The 20,576-nt window shown below is 36.5% G+C and overlaps 1 protein-coding gene across 3 annotated transcripts in view; it reads left to right on the top strand.

Moving 5' to 3' along the window:
• NUP133 (nucleoporin 133) overlaps positions 1–17,494 on the top strand; it is a 30,081-nt gene extending 12,587 nt beyond the window's left edge. For all 3 annotated transcript variants that reach the window (XM_021527136.4, XM_021527133.4, XM_085575432.1), the window contains 13 exons: positions 1,253–1,347; positions 1,462–1,686; positions 2,682–2,804; positions 3,256–3,355; positions 4,353–4,595; positions 5,769–5,902; positions 7,474–7,632; positions 9,017–9,152; positions 10,902–11,020; positions 12,502–12,582; positions 13,632–13,696; positions 16,018–16,106; positions 17,137–17,494. In XM_021527136.4, coding sequence (XP_021382811.3) covers positions 1,253–1,347; positions 1,462–1,686; positions 2,682–2,804; positions 3,256–3,355; positions 4,353–4,595; positions 5,769–5,902; positions 7,474–7,632; positions 9,017–9,152; positions 10,902–11,020; positions 12,502–12,582; positions 13,632–13,696; positions 16,018–16,106; positions 17,137–17,273 — 1,706 coding nt within the window. In that variant the 3' untranslated portion in view covers positions 17,274–17,494. The remainder of the gene's footprint in view (positions 1–1,252; positions 1,348–1,461; positions 1,687–2,681; positions 2,805–3,255; positions 3,356–4,352; positions 4,596–5,768; positions 5,903–7,473; positions 7,633–9,016; positions 9,153–10,901; positions 11,021–12,501; positions 12,583–13,631; positions 13,697–16,017; positions 16,107–17,136) is intronic.
• Positions 17,495–20,576: the final 3,082 nt, after the last annotated feature.

Genomic DNA, 20,576 nt, shown 5'->3' with positions numbered 1-20,576 from the left:
CTTGTTCAGTCAATATGCCCTCTATCACCACTAGATACATTTCCAAAAAGACTTAAAGATGCATCTTTTGATATTACCACATAAGCTTGCAGTCTGCTATGATTAGTTCTTCTCATGTAGTAAACACAAACAGCAAGGAAAACATATTTCTGAGAAGGATACTTTGTGTAAGGATCAGGTGGTGTTACCCTAGAATTTCCATGATTCCTTGTGTAGTTTTGAATCATTTTCCAAAAAATAGATGTGTTACGAGAATGACAAAAGGGCTAAGAATGAAAAAATAAGCTCTGTGTGACTGCAGTTCTGGTCACCTTGGATCCTGGGTAGAGTGAGCTCGTATTCCTCTGGGGCTTTGGTATTTGTATCTGTGTGAAAGAGGACTAGAGAAATTGGTTTATGAGTATTTGTCGTACATAAAGGATTAAAGCAGATATGTTTTCAGCAAGAAATTTCTTTGTTGATGCTTTGGTGTCTCTTACAAGTTTTCATTTGAAAGTGGCTTCTAACTTCTTAGCAGTAGTTGCCAGTTACAGAGTAGAGGCTTAATTTGAAAGTTCATGTAAATAGTTACAGATGGATGATGTTTCCTGTTGTTTTTGTGGGGCAGCGAGTTGGAGATTGTCAGGCATCACATCTTCACTATTTTCTGAACCAACTTTATTTTTAATTTGGCAGCCTGTCTGTGCTTATTCCTGGCTAAAGCCAGAAATGAAAATTGATAGCTTCTTGGAAATTGTCTTGCTAAGTTTGCTCAGTGATAGTTCTTCCAAGATTTTTATCTTTTTATCTTGATGTTATAAGCACACTTAATTTATACAAAAAATCTGGATGCAGAGTCAGTTAGAGCTGAATGTTTGTTAACACTGTAGCTTCTAGTAGCTATGGTCTAGGGCATAATAAATTTAGCAATAGCTAGTCCATCACAAGGATAAAAATATGAGTCTGAATCCTACTAAGACTAGAATATGCTTGTGAGCTGCTATTTTAGGAGCATAATTAATTGAATATTTCAGAATAGTACTGATCTAAAGATACTTTATTTCTTCCAAAAGCTTTTTTTCAGCCATGATAGAGCTGAAAAAGACAGATTAAAAATAGCATGGTAAGCAGTATATAAATGTGTGTGCATATACTGTAAAAAGTACCAGTGCAGTACTGCTATAAAAATTGACAGATCAGTTTACCTCAGAGGCACAAAACACCCAGAAATTAAGATATCAAGTGATCTGACCTAAGATTTTACTTTTTTTAGAAGCAGTTGGTTTCAGCAACACGTCTCTCATTCTTCTTCATCAGCTAGAGGATAAGACAAAAGCACATTCATTCTTCATTGAGTTTCTTCATCAGGTGAGTCCTACTGTTCTTTTGGTATCAGCACACACAGTTTATTACTTTGTCTTGATTCCTCTAGAACACTGTTTAAAGTGCATGGGGTGTTCTGTTTTGTTTTTTTAATAAAAGGTTGGTGTGTTTGAGCGTCTGGGCAGTTTTCCAGTGCGAGGAATGCCGATGGCCACCCGACTGTTGCTCTGTGAGCACGCAGAGAAACTGGCAGCAGCTATTGTTCTCAAGAATCACCACTCCAGGCTGCCTGAGCTGGTGAATGCTGCTATACTAATTGCATTAAACAAAAGAGATTGTGGTGTTCCACCAAGCCTTACCCCTGCTGATGTGTTCTTCAGGGAGGTAAGAAACCTGCGGTTCCTGAATTACTGTGTAGCCCTGAATGTAGTAAATATTACAGTGCTTTGAAATGTACTTTGAAACTTCTCTCTGTAAAACTGTAGAAGTCAATTCAGCTTTACACAACTACCCTTTAAATAAATAGGGATAATGTGGTAGTATTTTCCTCACTTTGCTGTGTATACTTTTTTGTGTCTGCAGCTAAAATGCAATTTCTGACATATTTTATGTAGCAGAAGTAAAGTAAGTAAATTTCCCACTGCCCAAAAGGGATAAGCAATGAAAAAGACAATGGAAATTCTCTGACACATAAGAAGATGCATGCTAAGTTATCATTTTTGAAGGATGAATTGAAGCATATTAAGCTTTCCAGATAGGAGAGCTGCTTTAATGAACTGTCCTGGATGGAATTATATTAATTCAGTCACTTACAATTTTTGTCCTCTCTAGCATTAGTCAAACTAAGTTAGTTCTCAGTTTATGCTGCATTCCAGTCAAGTGCTCCATCTTTATTTCTTTCTTCCTTCTTGAGAAGAACTATGCACAAAACATTTATTCTTAGGAAGTTTTTTACTGCGGAGAACAATAGTTGCTAAGGGAGAAAAATAAATATGAAAGAAAACAGAAATAATAGTCTGCTATTTTAAAGCAGATATGTTATCCAGTGTACTTTATGTAACAAAGATTCTGCTGCTAAATATTCCAGAAGATGATGGAGGAATGTGCTTAACGGAAGTGTATGGAGTTGTCTTCAGAAATGAGGATTTTTTTCTTTTCAGATTTAAGTCCAGAAAGAAGGTATTTTTTGTAGTTTTAAGTATTGTATGAACCATAAGCTGGTTACCTCATTATGCGTTAGGGTAGTTGATACCTTTTAATATTTTTGGCTATGTGGTTTATAGTAATGTACTTATTTTTCTATACATGTCTTGGCTTTCAGGTATCAGCTGATAGCGGACATGTTTGTATTCAGTGTAACTTTTCTTTCTGTCTTCAAGGTATCCCAGATAGATTCCATCTTTGAATGCTTATTAGAAGAGGAGGAGCAAATCCTGAAAGATATGCCTATTGAATCAATTGAGTGGGCCCAGATAGTTGTCAATGTGAACAACATCATTAAGGTACAAAACTGCCTTAACCAAGATGTTTGTAAGAGGGGAAGATAAACATTGAAGAGCACTGAACAAGTTGAGTGTAGCATATCCAAGTTACTGAGATGAAGAAAAATGAATGTGCTTTTCACATGTCCAAATACAGCAGGAAGGAAAAGACAGCCTTGGGAAGAATTAGGGGCATTCCTTTTCCTCCTGAGCCACTGTTAAAGATAATTTGAGAAGTTGCAGCTTCGTTGGAAGTTGTGAAGTCATGAATATGTAGCAAAGAGTGAAGAGCTTGTGTTTCTGCACTGCATTTTCTTGCTCAGTCAGTATGTCCCCTTCTGTCCAACTGAGAAAGTGCTGTATTGAATGTGGATATTGAAAGAACATTTCAGGATTACAAAAGATAGCATCTTTTGTGGTCTGCGTGTACTGAGGTAGACTTTGAAATACTGACATCTTTACCTTTCAATAGGATATGCTACAAGCTGCCTGTCAGTATCGTCAGTCTAGAGCCACTTTATATAAAACAGGAGAACTTCCAGAAAGAGAACCTGAATATATTCCATGGACAGGTGAGAAAAATACTATTACAAGTTCGTAAGTTTCAGAACACATGAATTTCAGTCTGAGTTTTAAACTTTTGTTAAAAGCTGCTACAGGGTTGTCAGTGAGAGTAAGTGAAAATGAAGTTTTCACTTGGGAAATGAAGTGGGATGAATCAGTGAACTCTTAGTTTGTCCAATACTGATGATGCTTTTTTAAAACTTGCATTGCAAATTTGGCTATAAAACCACAAGTTTGGGAAAGAAAATTTTAGAATTTTTATAACATTTTAGACTTTTATAAAAATTTTTAATGCATTGGTTCTGGTTGGCAGATCTGTGGGGTACATAACATTAAAATAAATCATAAAATATGATCCATAGCTGTTTTAAAAGGACTGATGATTCTCTACTTGCATAAATGTTGTTTTGTTTTGATGGTTTAGTAGTGTGAAAAAATATCAGAACAAATCTTCTCAGAAGCAAGCACTTTCTAATTGATGCTTAAGCTTCCTTGTAGCCTCTACATGTAAAACACATTTGTTTTGTGCTTCCAAGACAGAAGTCTTGCAGTCCATATTCCTCCTCACAAAAGCAGGACCCATGCAAACTCTTGTGTCTTGATCTTGTGTCCTGATGATTATATCAAAATATTTAAATCAGGTTAACAGAAGTTGCCTTTTCCTTGTGTATTCCCTTACTTTGCTCTAGAAATAGTGGAAGTAATTCTCTTCTTCTGGAAAAAGAGCTGCTGTTGGTAGTTGGCAGCATAAATCTGCATAGTTCAGGCTTTTAGTTTACCACATCCTGGCCCTGTTTAATATGTAAAAATAGATGGGAGTAGTTGTTTATTGCAGGGTGGGAATGATGATGGTATTACTTTGATTTTCAGAATAAAAACATTTATTGGCTTTTTTCCCCTTGTATTTTTTTAATTATACACAGTAATGGGTTTTTTTTGCGCTTTGCTGTAGATTGCTGCGGTGATTGGATTATTGCTTTAATGTTGCCTGTGTTTTTTCCCAAGCCTCCAGTGGCCTCCGTGCGGCAATAGCACGTCAGCACGGTACCATCCTGAAGGTGGTGTACCCCCAGGTGGACAGCAACCTCCGCAGCGTGGTGGCCGAGCAGCTGGTGGCACTCCTGGATTGCTTCCTGGATGGCTACGTTGCTCAGCTGAAGTCTGTGGATCGTCTGGCTGATCAGGAGCGCTACAGCAGCGTGGAAATGGAATATGTCCAGAAAAGATCCGAGCTCTTGTCCCCTCTGCGTGAGTGCTCTCCGTGTTCTGTAATGCAAAGATTAAGTGGTCAGTTGGATGAGGAAATGACACCAATTCGGAGTAGATGGCATCTGTGTATGAATTCTACTTGCTTTACACTGTTCTTCTTTCAGAGTACAAATGGCTGGTCTGTGATTTAATGAGATAATTACAAAATAAATGCAGATTACAAATTAGTATCCAGGACTGCGCTCCTTGTGTGTACTTCATATTAGGTACTTGGGTGCTTGAATTTTTGTCTTCTGCTAACTTGTTGCATTTATCTGGCAGGTTTTTATTTTGCACTGCCTGGCTGAAAGTAGACTATAAATGGATTTTGAATGTTTCTGTTGTTGCAAATTGAGATAAACCTATATGCCTGAAATCTTGTTTGGTGTTTATCAGTGAATAGTTACTTTTTGAAGCCAAATTATTTAATTATCGTACCCATTGTTTAAGGTGTTAGATGTGGTCAAGTCCTGAATGAGTAAGCCATAGAAAAGCTGCCTTTTAAAATGGAAATAAGTTGGTGTAAATGCATTTTAGTAATTTTGAAAAGTTTAATTTTTTTAATTGAAGTAAATTATATAAATAGAACAATCTAATGATAATTTTTGAGCATTCTTAGAAAAAGCTTCATAAAATTATCATTGCCCACATTCATGGGCTCTGTTAGCTTATAAATACATTTTATAACATTATGTTCAGTCTAAGGTCCATATTTCCTTACAAACAGAGCTAAGTCTTCTGCTGACTCTTACATATTTAACTGAACAAAAAGAAATATTCCAAGTAGTTTCTCTTTAATGCAAGCCCAATTATCCTTATTTGTCAGAAGCCCATGGCTGCTGCTTTTTTACTTTGTGTATTTAAGTGGCTGTTATTGTAGATGTTAAGTCATGGGTAGAATTTCCTCCCCCAGTGCAGAAAGCAGATAATGCTAACTTCCAGAGGAAATAGTAGACATGATGCCATTTAGTATTCCCTTTTTCCCTCTTGTGCTGTGGGACAGAGGTGGTAGGTCTGTGTGCATACGTGTGCACAGGAGATTTATGCAGACAGGGAATGTTCCTTTGGGAATATGTATCTCCTTGATGGCAACACTTGAAATTGTTTTCATTTTTCTGGTTTCGGACAAAGGTGAGCTTGTTTGATAAAAACTTATTTTTCTTGGTTACTTAGTTTCCCTGGGACAGTACCAGTTGGCAGCTGCTTTAGCAGAGAAATACTGCGACTTTGATATCCTGGTGCAAATGTGTGAGCAGACAGACAACCAGACCAGATTACAACGCTACATGACTCAGTTTGCAGATCAGGCAAGTCTCTTCTATTTCCTTTAGGTAGCATTTTATATTAAGCTTGCACCTGAAATGTTGCAAAATTTAGTATTTCTTTGGGGGTTTCTTACCCTGTTTTTTTTAATGGTTTTGTAATTATGTATACATACAGGGGTAATGGGGAAAATATTGAAGTCAATATTCACTGTAAAATATTCAATGGAGTATTTTACACTGGACAGGCAAAACTAGCCAGCAGAAATAAAGGTACTACGTGTACCTTATCATGGGATCTTTTTGTGTCCCAGACATGTTTTCTCATTCTTACCATTTTTCAGCATGTTGGGATTTCTTCACTCAGGTGCTGTTGTCATTACACTGTTGTTTTATTAAACTAATCTAATATAAAATGGAGGATAATTTCCAAAAGAGATGAAATTGTTAAATGTATAAATGGAAAAGTAATTAATATGTAAATATAAAAGTATTTAGGAAGAGTAGGAAGGTAGGGCTGTTGCTTTGGGGGTTTTTGCAGTGTCCTGCTACATATTTGTTGGATGGTTTTTCCGCCATCTAGTGTAAAAATTAAGTGTGCTTAAATACTAGAAAGATTAAGGAAAAGGTGGTAGAGATTACTTGAAAAGTGTTGGACTGGAACAAAGAGGTGTTAATTTGAGAATTGATAGATTCATTTTTTTAGCTTTCCACAACTCTTGGGGAAAGAGAGTACATAGAATTTGTTTAAATAACAAAAACTAGAAGTATCAGTAATAGACAGAAATTATAGCAAACTTTTTAAATAGTGTATCTTAAATACTCAGCCTGACTGTCAAAGGGGATAAATTACTTTTTTTTTCCTCTTCATATGCTTTATTTTAAAGAGGAAATGTAAAACTTCTGGAAAAGAAGTTACTGTAACAAATGTAGAGCTGAATAGATAAGTCTAATGGATAGACTGATGGCCTCTTCAGACTTCATTTTTAAATCGTTAATGCAATTTAAATTTAACATTACTCTAATATTGTCCTGAAAAGACTAAATTAAATCTCAAACAGAAATCCTGATTAGTTTTTTCATGTTCAAGTTCTTGAGGATAAAATAAGGTGGTTTTTCTTTTAGAAAAAGAGAGGTGTTTTTAAACTATGCCCGAGAGATGGATGGTTACAGTATAATTTGTAGGTAGGAAGGAATGTTTCAAAAACAGTGACAGCTGAAGTAAACTTGTCTATGAAAGGAAATAGTAAGTATGGAGTTTTGAAGGGGGCAAAGAAACAGGTCTGAAAATGAGACAAGAATTGTGATTGATGCGATTGCTGTTCTTGTGTATTAATGTGAAGAATGTAGTTTTGGCACTTCCACCACTTTAATTGAAGGAGTCTGTGTTTATCAGCATCTGTTGGAGAGAGCTCATGAATGCTTTAAACACTTTATATCAGGACTCTTAGAGGCATTTTTATCAACACTGTTTTGTGTCATGTGTGTATGTGTCTGGTTTTATCAAGAAGGTTCTTACTATTTTTTTTACCAATTGTATTTTATAAAGTGCTTAGAAGGCAAACCAGATATGAAATGTAACTTTTAAAATACATTCATATTTCTGTTATGTTCAGAACTTTTCAGATTTCCTGTTTCGCTGGTATCTGGAAAAAGGAAAGCGAGGAAAGCTGTTATCTCAGCCTGTTGCTCAGCATGGACAGCTGGCCAGTTTCTTGCAAGCACATGAACATCTGAGCTGGTTACATGACATCAATAGCCAGGATTTGCAGAAGGTAGGGTTTCTTAAATACAGCCAAATGGAAATACCACATGTTAAACAGGTCAAGTAGGTAATTTACCGAATTATGACTCTTCCCCGTCAAAAGACAGCTTATCCAGGTGAGTTATGGGAAAGATGGCAGATAACTAATTAGGTACTTTCTGAGTACCAAAAGCCTCCCTTCAGGCACCATCTAGTATCTCATGTAAGCCACTGCACCATGTAATGGAAATTAGAGCTGCTTTTCATCCCTGGCTGGTGGCTAGTACTTTTTACTGAGGAAGTTTGGTTTGGCTACACAATCACGACTTTGATGGAATTGGGGATTTATACTGAATTTCAATAGCATTGTAATGTTATCCAGCCAGGGAAAAACTGAAACTTCTCTTTTAAGACTACTATCTTAAAGCTAAGGAATTTGGAATTATCATGAAAGTAAAAAAGCTGTTGGTAACTTTAATCACTTACATTCATAGTTTAAAGTAATTTTAATAGCAAATATGCATGTGGCTAGATTAATGTGACATTGTTTTTAGACATGATCATTTGTTGCCTTCTAGACTTTCAAGTTACATCCCCTCTTCTTGCTGGTCAGTCTTTCCATCATTCTGCTAGACTTAAAAATGCATTTCATTTAACAGTTAAAACTATTTCAAATCAAAAATGGCTTCTTTCAGTCCACATGCGCATTTGTTAAGCATGAAAACCACAGAAACATTTATCCTAATGCAAATTCTAGGTTTGTAATGCCATATCCCTCTTAAACAAACAAAAAAGTCCCACCCACCAACCCCAACCAAAACAAATAAAAATCACTCTGAAAAAAGTGTAATATTCCATTTGTGTCAATTGAGATTTTCTATGTCATGGCAAAGCACTTTGAAGAGGGGATAAGGATTCTTAAACATACAGTACATTCTGTGTAAATAGTTTATTTCTGAGTAAGTGCTCAGAAACTCTTCCTTTGTGTGATAAACAAATTCCTGCCTCTGTATTTAGTTATTGCATAAGTTATACACAGTTCTGGTTTTTCAAATTCCCAAATTAAGAGGTAAAACACTGCATGCAAAAGTGTTCTGTCAAAACATATTTGCCTGGCTTTTATTGGAAAATACTAAATTAGATCCTAAAGATACAATGTGTGAAGTTGCAATTTATCATCTGAGAATGTGGTAGTATTTTTATTAATGATTAAAAGATTTTAAAAATAGTTTGTTGAAAGAGAGAGCATCTTGAAGAGTGTAATGCAAAGTTTCACTGTACAAATTGTACAACTTTTAAGGATTATAGTATTACAAACAATAACTGCAAGATTTCTGTTCAGATAAAATTCTTGTCTGTTAACCTTATGATCCTAATTTACAAAACTGATTTCTAACAGTTTCTATTAATTTTAGGCTCACAGAACATTGCAGACTTTAGCAAATATGGAGACAAGATATTTTGCAAAGAAGAAAACACTTCTTGGCTTGAGCAAATTAGCCGCACTAGCATCGGACTTCTCAGAAGACATGCTACAAGAGAAAATAGAAGGTAAGGAATAGAAACAGGGCAAAGTGAAGAAAAGACTTACTAAATTATTGAATTAGAATCCCATTAATTTTGGAGATTGTTGGTTTTTATGTTGAGGGTGCTGACTTAGTGTGGTAAGGATAAATGGGCTGATGATTTTGCTCATTTTAGGAAGCATAAGGAACACAGCAAGAGACACTAACCTCAGCGCTCACTTTCATCTGCGAGTTAGGACTATGAGCATGGCAAATCTGTACCTTTCCACTTTTTCTACTAACATATAATATTGGCAAAAATAACAAGCTGGACCTGCACTTTGAGAAGTGGCTGAAAGTTGTCAATCATTCACACTGAACATATTTTAATGAATCTGCATTTTATATTTCAGATGTAATGTAAAAAATAATTAATTTCTTAGAGCCCGTTTATAGCATGGCTTTCAGTTTTGAATTCTTCTCAAGTCCTGAGGCTCTTAGGATATACAGGGAAATCCTGTAACTGTTGTAGTGCAGTAATGCAATTGCAGATATATACAGTTGTGATCAAGAAGTGCTTTCTCAGGGTTTTGCTCTCTGTATCTAGGAAGGTTACCATAACAGTGTTTCACTGTACTCTATCTGAAATTATGTGAACAGGAGAAGTACAAATATCTAACCTGCTTCATTACCAAATGCAATGGTTCCACTGCTCTGCCGTTCCTATCCCCTTGGAAGATAATGTTTGTGCAGCACATGTGCTGTGGGCCACCAGGGGGAAGCTTTGGAATATGGCTCAGGGTTGCTGCTCAAGCTTACTTCTGTTTATCTGTATATTTATCCATCTATGAAATGAATAGTTCTTAAATCCTGTTGAAAAAGCCTGGTAATAATTAGGTTAACTAAATAGGCTTTAGAAGTTATTTTTAGCTCATAATAATAATGTATTACTGCCTTTTAAGTTGTATAGCATTGCATGAAACCTTGAAGTTTAAATCTGTTTTTTTATCACTGTGAAAATGCCTATGCTGGTGTGAAGAATTTCACCTTTAAATAGGAAAATTTTAAAATTACAAATGAGATAATCAAAGCTTTATTTCTATGGACTAGAGGACTCTCAAAATTTGTTCTGGACTGCATTCTGCTACACATTTCTGTGTGGCATATGATATAGTTATTAAAACTTATGCTTTTTGTTTATCACTTTCCTATCGATAAAAAAATACTAATTATTTCTGCCACATTTTTCTTATTCCTCTAAACAGATAAAATGCTCCACAGAATTATTTTCCCTATTCTAACATGCAGTGGAAGTTGGTAGGAAGGGTAGGGTTGATATTAATCCATTTTGAACATCTCAGACTAGCAAGTTTCTCATCCTGAAGCAGCTCATACTGGCAAATATAAAACAGTCAAAAATTGAACAGTTCATGAGATGGGACATGTCCATGGCACAGCTCCCTCAAGTTGCAGCCAACTCATTTTCCTGTGCAGTGCAACAGCTTCCATCCAATCCTCTGTACTAATTTTGAAGCTTTGGGGCAAATATAGAGTTATGCATTTTAATTACACAGGGAGCATGAGTGGAAAGTAAGAACTAGTTCCCTGGGAAGGCAGAATTGAAGTGGAAGTATTTATGTGCTTTGGGAACATGGATGAGAGTCCAAGGAGAATGCTTCATAACAAACGATTGTAGGCTTGAATAATATTGTGGCTTGACAGTTGTTGTTGTGCCACAAAACTTATTTTTACATTTTAATAACATGAAACATTCATTTCCTTAAATGACTACAAGAAATATCAGAGCAGGAGCGCTTTTTGTTACATCAGGAGACACTTCCCGAACAACTCCTGGCAGAGAAACAGTTGAACCTCAACGATATGCCAGTGCTGTCTGCATCTCAGCTCATTGAAGTAAGTGTCCCATGTTTTCTTCATTACACAGGTAAACTTCCAGTATGTTTTCTGCCCCTTTGTGATAAAATAAATGAGAAGGTCACAACTGCCTTTATCCCTTATATAACTTGCTGAGCACCTAAAGATCTAATGTATGAATTAGTTTAACTTCGCTTACTTTCTACCAGCAAACATCAGAATGATGGGTTTATCCTAGTTTTTTCTGTTGAATGTGTGCTTTGAAGTGCTACTGCAAGAAAAAGCAAATCAGATGAGTCCCAGAAGTTGATTTACTGGTCTAAACCAGTTTTTGGATGTGAGACAGTTTTTACATTCCTTTACATTCTTGATAGGGCAGAACTTGGAAGGCAGAATGAACAAACAATTCTACCTTAGGGGAGAAGGACGTTGCAAGATAGAACAAGGAAGTACTAGAAGCAGGAAGAGGCTTTTGGTCACCTGTTGCAAAGAGGCACCAGAAGTCTTTCTACTTTCGCTTTCTTTTACAAAAATCCAGCCCGTAATGAACCAAAAATTTGAACTGTTCCAGTACTGGGATAAGTAATAGTGCTGACTTCTTTTTCTCACTCCTTTCTGGGATCAGCCAGGAATCGGTAGCCTTACTGATTCTGCCTTGTTTGCCACACTTTTTACCATCCAGGGATGCACACAAAAAATACTCCATGAATAACAGCAATACATTGTAAAAGAAGTCACTTATGTCTGGGTGTAATTTTTTTTTTTTTTTTTTATAATCCTGTGGAAAATCAAAAGCTAGCATGTAAGCAAGCATCCTTGTTTACATTCTCATCATTTTCTTTGAACTGTGCTAATAGGAGATTGTGAAGTCCTTACCCGTGTCTTTAAGTGAGGCTGTCTGTGGGATTAGGGAAGGGTAAGGAAGTGTCAGTGAGGATTTGGCAAGTGCTGGCACCACAAGAGTTTTCCTTCTGAATTCTCTCTTATTGTCATACTAGTGTTAAGACTTGCTGCTTGCAATGCAGAAATGGAACTCAGAATGTTTGAATTAAAAGAGTTAATATTAATTTTTTTTTAACTACTAATTTATAATTGGGTGATAGGAAATACTGAGGGAAGCTTGTTGTTTTTAAGGGGTGAAAGGCAGCACATGTGCTGAAGTACTGCTTTGAGCTTAATTACTGAAATAATTCAGAGAGCTTATTTGTGGAGCTGAGCTCTGGCCACAGTAGTCCAGGAATGTTACAGCCTTAAATGGCACTTAAATTTGAAACCCAGCAGCCTTGTATCCAGTATCATTTATCCACAGACCATTGTCACGTAGGTGGAATGCTGCTCTAAAACTTTAAGTATATTCCTTACTATAAAAATACTAGTGGTTGAATCAAGACATATTTTCATGAGAAGGTCATGTAAGTAGAAAATATGTGGTGGTCTTCCTACAGTGGGTTGTCCCTGATACCAGTTACGTTAGTTTGTAAGCTAAAAATAATTCTCCATGTTAATCTCTGATTTCATAGTTGTTCATATGTGATGAGAACAGAAGAGCCAATGAGTATGACTTCAAGAAAGCACTTGATCTGCTGGAATATATTGATGAGGTAGGAAAACTTTTTGAACGATTTCTAACCTAGAGACTTCTTTATTATTATTTATTAACTACAGATGGTACATCTGTAGTTAATTAACACATTAGCTTAGTCTGTAGTAATTAAAGGAACCCCTGATGTGTTTTTTTCAGTTTGTTTTTAAGTCACTGGAGACATAATGCCAAATGTGGTTTAGATAATTTAAGAAAAATTACACTCTTCATCTTCACTTTCCATTTATAGTCTATAGTTTCTTTTAAGAGCCCTGTTTCCCTACAGGTTATCTCCAAGCAGGACAAAGATGAACTGTTTTTAGTAGTTTAGTTCTTGTGTCTTCCCTCTTGACAGTTTCACTGATTGTCACAAGGTAATGTGGGATAGTCACCATTTTCTAACATGTAAATAGCTTTGAACCACAAATTTGCCATCTGCTTTTTTTCCAGTTGTTTTTTTTTTTATTTCATCTCAATAAAATAAATGTTATGCTAAACCCATAAAATTTCAATTTTTTTCCCCACAGATATTAAAATTCCTAACAACTTGTATAGAACCATTCAGCACAAATTGGAGGTGGTGGTTTCAGTGCAATGAAGGAACTGCCCTTCTCAAATCAAATTTATATCTTTGAAAACATTTATTAATGTGTTTATATAACATATATCTTAATGTGGCCACTAGTGCATGTTAGTTAGCTTGGCCATACTGAAAAAAGAGCTTTGACTCCACTCATCATTTAGCACATGGTAAAATAAAATTTGCCTAGAATACCATGTTTTACAATTTGTTTTTTTTGTGCCCTTTTACAAGCTGTGTTAGTTGGTCATCAGCAGTCAAGTGGTACTGTAGAAAGTCTGAATCCATGATTTCAAATGGAAACAAACAGTGTTTGGTGTTTCAACAATCCAAACAGATCATCTTTTAGAACAGCATATGTTAAAAATTGTGTTTGGTGATTGGAGAATCTAATTCATCAGTTCAATCTGTGTAACAGCGTGATTATTTCTTTGCAAAAAACCCTAGAATTTTAATATGCCTGTATTTTCTCCTTATATGAACTGAAGGAAGAAGAAGTGGATGTAAATGATCTTAAACTTAAAATTCTCTGTAAGGCTCTCCAAAGAGATGGGTAAGTATAAATGTAAGTTCCTGAAACACAACTTTTCCAGAATTATATTTTAGTGTACTATTCTCTAATTCACAAAAAATATTTAATTTCACAGGATAAAGTTTGATAATGTGTTTGATCAGAACATGTATTCTTATTTGTAAAGTGAAACCACAGCAAAAGAAATCTGCAGTACTTTGTTGTTTTATCTCACTGGCAACCTTCTGTGCAGTCCTGGCACCTGATGCAGAAATGAACCCATGCAGCTTTTGTTCCTGAATCTCTTCCTGAAGTAAAAGAAGTGACCAATGCTGAACTTTTTAAAGTTTGTTTTTTTTTTTTTTTTAAGCATCTCAAGTAGAAGCTTTTTAATAAGATAACATTGTCAGAGGTCACTCCTGTAAGCTTTTATTTACTTGGGTTTTGCCATTGAATCACACTGGCAATTTCATTACCTTTTTGGATTAAAACTACATTTTTGGTTGTAAAAGATCAAAGCCTAACCAGTGCTTAGAAGAGCCACTCCTGTGGATGTTCAAAACCAAATGCAGGCAGAATCCAGTTGGTCACAGGGATCTTCTCATCAAACAGCGGTGCTGTTCTTTCCCAGGTTAAGTAACGCAAATGGCATTTCCTCCCTTTCCTTTCCAACTCTCAGAAGTCTTCTGACTTTCCTAACTCCCACCAGTATTCCAAGAGGAACCTAAGGAAGAAAAGATGAGGAAAGAATACATTCCAAATGCACTGTGCCATTTGTGATTAAAACGGAAATAAGGAGCATTTGGATTCACACTTATGCATAGGATAGATTCCAAATGGCAGTGGTGCCAAGGAAATAATTCCTAATTGCATGGATAAGTTATGTCCATATATAACACAAATCATAAGCAGAGAGAGGTTCACAATATTCCAAGTGTTTTCCATTCCTGTTATTTTAAAGACAGAAGAATTCAGAGCTCCTTCATGGCACCAGTGCAGTTATTGGTTTATGATCTATCTACCCTGGACAAGCACGGGGTTTTGAATGTGGTATTTTAACAGTTCAAACACGTACAATGCTGACAAAATTTTGGCCACTCTGACAGCTAACCAGAGGCAATTTGAGATGCAGACTTTACACTGAATAGTGTGTAGAAAACTTAATGTCCCAGCTGACTTTCCAGTCCAGCAAGACTCCCAAAGGCTTACAGAGAGGTGGTGTTAACTTTCACCTGTGTGCAAAAGTGAACATTCAAGATGTGACAGTTCCTATTTTTAAGGATGGCTTGTTTTTTTCTAACCTGAGGGTTACAGATGGTGATAAGGTTCTTGGGTAATAAGATTCTTGGGTAGGATGGAGAGCTTTGCTGGGTAGGCTCCTGATGCCCTGCTTGTGTTCTCACTATTCTCCTCTGTTCCCAAGGGGAGAGAATCCCCCTTCCCTCCCTCCTTTCCACACATTCTTCCCAGAGGAATTAAAGATGTAATCCTAGACATTTAGGAGCTGAAGATTCATCCAGGGTAAAACCAGTGAAGTACAGAGGATTTGTTAATAATAGCTTCTGGATCCAGGTTCAGATCTGTTACAAGCACATCCCACAGGCCTGTGGTAGTTTAGGGAGTGATATGAGAACCAGTTTTGTCTGACAGCTTAGCACATGGAACAGGAAATTTTAACAACTGAAAGGTTAGAATCACAGCAAAACAAGTTGGGTTGGTGTTGACTTTAAACTGGTTCATGTAAAGCTCTGCAAGGATGAAAAATTGTCATTTAAAACAATATTTTGTATCATAGATGAGACTTGTATTTCATGAGTCTTTCAGTTTAATCGCAGAGCAGATAAGCTGTTCTGTGACTGTGTGTGCTGTTGTAGGCCTTGCAATTTCTTTTCTCAGTGTTTGGTATTTGTTTTCTTTTTATTTTTTTTCATGTTAGAGAATTACTTCTCTTGCTTTATTCTACCAAAAAAAAATCTACACTTTCATCACCTCTGTTGTAAAATACAATTACTGAGAATAGGTAGTTCTTATCTCAATGGATAATACTTTTATTTTATCAAAGAAATAATGTTGTTTGGTTAGGATTTTAATGGTTTAGATGTGGGAAACATTTCTGTTCTCCTCCTCACTAGACTACATTATAGTAGTGCAGTTTCATTACAGTTTTACTAGTTAGCATGGGGTAGAAAAAAAACCTCTTGTTTTGAGCTATAACCAAGCACATAATGCTTCTATATGGACCAGTATTAATCACTTTTGATAATTTATCTAATTTTCCTGTGGTTTTTTTTTTTTTTTTCTTGTTAGTGTTCTTATTATTTTGTCTTTGTAATTCTTTCCCAAAATTACTCTTTGACTTGCAGATGGTCCTGTTCAGATGGTAGAGGAGATCCAATTGAAGCGTCTAAAGACAGTATATTTGTGAAAATACTACAAAAGCTGTTGAAAGAAGGTAAAGTGTACTTAAATAAATTGAATGTCTTGAAACTGTTGTTTCAAAAGCTGCTTAAGATCAATCTGTAAAAAGTGGCATTATTAAATTCTCAGAGTAATAGCAAATTCATTCCACTAGGCAGTTAAAATCATTCTGAGCTAATTCTATCTCTGTAAACTGTTCAGGGGGTAAGAGATGAGCAGATTTCTTGGTTATAATCTTAGTATCTTTAAGTTATTTGCTCAATAGAGCACTCAACAGATTTAGCTATTGCTTACTGCACAGTAAAGTAGATCTTCTGGAGGTAAATATGGTTTTTCTATAAGATACAGGATAGTAATTAATTGACTGTCACTTGGTAAAAATCTATTTTAGCCAAATTTTTTTTTTGCTTTTGTTTTTTCTCTGCAAAAGCCAAAACAAAAAAATACACCTCCCATACCCACTTAAAGCTGACTATAGGAGGTTATGGTCATGGAATTTACAGCTGGAGGAGGGAGGGAGAGAAGGGAAGCAAAGTCTGTTTTCAGTATGAGAGACTTCTGAGAGAAGTCAAAGTCTGTTTTAAATATTACTGCATAGGAACTTCTGCAGAACACATAAGGCTTCATGTGAAAAAGACAAAACTTAAGTACTTCAGAAAAGTTTCAGTTTTGTGTGTTCAATCCTGTCAATTCCCTTGCATTTTTAAGACTTGCACACCCTACACTGGAACTGTTGCATCTGATACATAGTTATTGTATGACTGAGCCTTCTTTTCTCTTGTCTTTTCTTTTATTATCTATTTTTATTTTGGTGAAGTGTTACATAAAGACTTGGATTTTACATTTAATCATTACAATACTGAACACTGGATTAAAAAAAAATTAAATCTGTTTTACAAGCTACTTAAGCTTTATTGTATTTCTTGACATGTCTAATAGAAATCAGAGCTTCCCAATTCCAAAACAGTAATTTAGCTCTGAGGAAGGCATGGGTGTTTACTTAAAAATTATATTAGCTGCTAATGCAAAATACTTTAATTGTAATAAATGGTTTTGTTTTGTAGGAGTTCAGTTAAGTGAGTATTTGCCAGAGGTGAAGGACTTGCTTCAAGCAAACGAACTCGGCAACTTGAAATACAGCTCTTACTTTGAATATGTGTTAAAAGCAAACTATGAACTCTATGTTCAGGGACAAGAATGATTCTCACTGGGATTTTAAAATATTTTTTCTAAAGAACTCCTGAATTCATATTTACTTTTTTATATTCTGTTTGGTTTTTTGCTAAAGCTTTGTGATAAAGTCTGTATGAGTAACATACTTGGTCTTAAATGTATAGATATTAATGCTTTAGTCAGGGGATGCAGAATTGTGTTTTCAGGTGAAATAAAAATAAAGTTTTCATTTTCGGTGTCTTTCATAAATTTGCTGTTTTGTTCTGTATTTTATTGGAACATGTCCTGTCTGAGACTCAAGGATACATACATAAACATGCAGGGTGAAACTCAGGAACCCACTGCAGGAGGTGGGAAACTTGAGTTGTCACCACTGGGGCTGTGATTTCAGTTCAGAGAAAATGCTGAACACATTAATGTTGGGTGACTGCATACATTACTTAAGAAACCACAGGTTATTCTCTCAGATAACGCCACTCTTCCTTTGTACAACACTTTTTGCTATAGAAACTAGGTAATTTCAGTATTTTCAGTTTTGCATTAAAGGTTACTTGCACAAAAGGATAACTGGCTTGTCACTGATCACTCAGTTTGTCTGTGTCAAAGGAATAAAACACAGTTCTCATTCAAAGCCTTCTGGTCCAGTAAATATTCCATTCTTTCAGTTCATATCTGTTGAAGTAAACTTTTTCCAAACATTTTAGTATTCTGTTCATTTAATTTCCCTTTAAGCTATTTCTAGCATACATGTAAAATGGTATTAGCAGCTCACAATGCAGTCATTCACAGTAACTGGTTGTGCCTAGGCTCAGAAGAAACCTCGAAAGCAGTCATGAAAGTGTGGGAGTACAGCATGACCTTCTGTACTTCCATGCCTTGGTCTTTACTGGTAGGCACTACAAATTTCCTTTTTTCCTTTTTAACCCCAGTTAGTTATCTCTGACATGGGAATAATTTTGAAAAAACCTGATTTCTCAATTATTGTGATTAACAGCAAAATTTAGTCTTTCAATAAAAGTAACTGGAATCAGATGTGTTGCACCTTTATTTTGCATGTAGCTTGAGAGCCAGAAACTGACTGCAGAGCGACTTGCACTCCCTCATGTTTTACTTGTCTGGCTCCATGCCTGCTGCAACAACTTGATCTAACAGCTGAGAAGGTCAGAAGTTAAATTGGTTGAAGAGAATCCAGTTTCTAGTTTTAAAAGCACAGCTCCCCTTCCGTGGCTTCCCCTCCACCCTGTACTAATACAGTAAGCTGGGCTGAGAGTCTGAACATGTTTGGAAGAATAGATTTATGTAGAGAGGTTCAAACTAATATGGGAAAGAAATGCACTAGCAGTCATCTTCTAAGATTGTTCTAAGCAGCGAACTTTGCTCTTCTGCAGTCTTGCATGGCTGAGAAGTGTGAGTGTAACTCCCAGCTCCGGCTTCAAAGGAGTTGCTCGTTTAAAGCCTTGGAAGAATTCCACGTGTTCGCCTGAATGTCACTTTGAGGGTGGTTTCACATCGATAAGCATAGCAGGGTTTTGGGAGAGAGACTAATGGAAGATGTGATTGCTTGCCCCTGCCAAAATATGTTCTGCCTTACCTTTTCCTAAACTCCTGAATTTTGCTTGAAGAGCAATCTCTTTGACTGTCCACCATATATCAGTTTGGGGATCTCTTGTATCTTCCTAGACTGTTGGCCAGTGTTCTGTCAGGAGTGGCAGGGCAAGCCCTGGAAAGCTCGCTCCAGGTGAAAGCGGTTCTGATCACCCTTATCCATCGTTTCATTGTTTATCATGGTTGGTGTAAAAGTCTTATCCAGGTATTTGGGAAAGGATGAGCTGTGTAGGGTTTTCAACTGTTTTGCTGCACTGCTGGGTTGGGAGGCAGTTGGCGTTTATACAATGGCTTTCCATCTGACTATTGCCAAAACAGAAGGCTACTTACAATGAGTTTACTTAAACAAAGCCTCATTAAAATAACTTCCATGTCTAAGCAGATGTTTAATGTTCTTGTATTAGTAATGTTGAACTGGTTCTCTATTCTGTTGGAAAGTTTGAAGAGGCTGGGACTCAGGGTTATTCCTTCTCTCTGTCCTCGGCTTCATTATGTAATAAACTGTGCTGGTGCAGAACTCGTGTCTCAGATTACTGCTCCAGGAGGATGCCTTCATTTACCACTTCATATGGAAGGTGGCAAATGCCACAGCTCTAGCTTGTTTCTAAGCATAACAAAAACAAGCTTGTCACAAAAAGATGAGGGTTAAAACTGCCTGAGGGGGATGGATAGCTCCTCATGAATAAGGATATATGTTGTTTCTTAGTTATTTTCTCAGTAATGGAGAGCACGCCAAGTACGGAGGTACACATTTGAATCCTTTGTTGTTGCCAGAGCAGCAGGAAAGTTTATCAGTTGTCATTTATGATCAATTTCAGAAGCTATGCATGGTGGATAGTGAGTTCTTTGTGCCTTGTACTGGAAAGTAACTCCAACTCCTTTCTGACTTGAGACAAAACCACATTCATTTAGTGAATCCAGATAACCATCAGATCTACCTGCAGAAAATGATATTTTACACAGAAGTGGGAGGGAGAATTTAACATTGCCATTTGGGCACTTTGCTGTAAACTCGATTGGGGTAGAGAGAAAATAAAAGGGAACAGAAGGGATAGAGTGGGTTTATGCTTGCATCATATTTCATTGCAGGATTAAGGATGTTTATCTTTCAGCGACATTCGGGTTTCTGTTACTTGATTTCGGATTCAACACAAGCAACCATATATTGGAAACCACGATGAAGCACTACAGTTTTGTAAATAGATTTGGTGGCTGTGATGCCTTTAAGTGCTTTCAGGCCTCTGATTTTTATGCTGCCAGTTGTTGATGACAGAACTGAAGAATAATACAAGTTGGGGAACAGGGCGAGTACTTTTTGATAACAACTTGACAGGAATCGAGAATCTATAGCAGAAGGAATTAGATGGCTGCCAGAGGTAAAGACGAATGCTGCCAGCCTGGAGGATGCAGAAGTTAAACAGAGGAGAAGAAAAGTTGTCTGCTTCTCTGTTGAGCTGTCTGCTCTGCCTTGCGTGAAGGAAATATCTTCACCTGCAGAAATATCTTCACTTGCAGGAGACTCCTCACAGCACAGGGCTTCTAGCCTACTATCTGTCTTCCTTCTTTCCTGACTCCCTAAATTTTCAAAGGATTTACACTTGACCAGTTGTGTCTTCAGAGAAGATCATGCAGGTTGATTTGTATCAACATAGTGTCAGGGCTGCAAATCTGCTTGCATTACTGCCGTTTCTTTCCGGTGGAAACCAAGTATCTGTAAAATCTCCCG

The sequence above is a fragment of the Lonchura striata genome, chromosome 3 (genome assembly GCF_050655825.1).
Source record: "Lonchura striata isolate lonStrDom1 chromosome 3, ASM5065582v1, whole genome shotgun sequence".
NCBI lineage: Eukaryota > Metazoa > Chordata > Aves > Passeriformes > Estrildidae > Lonchura > Lonchura striata.
The sequence above is the reverse complement of the archived record's forward strand: the minus strand, read 5'-3'. Positions and strand labels throughout refer to the sequence as shown.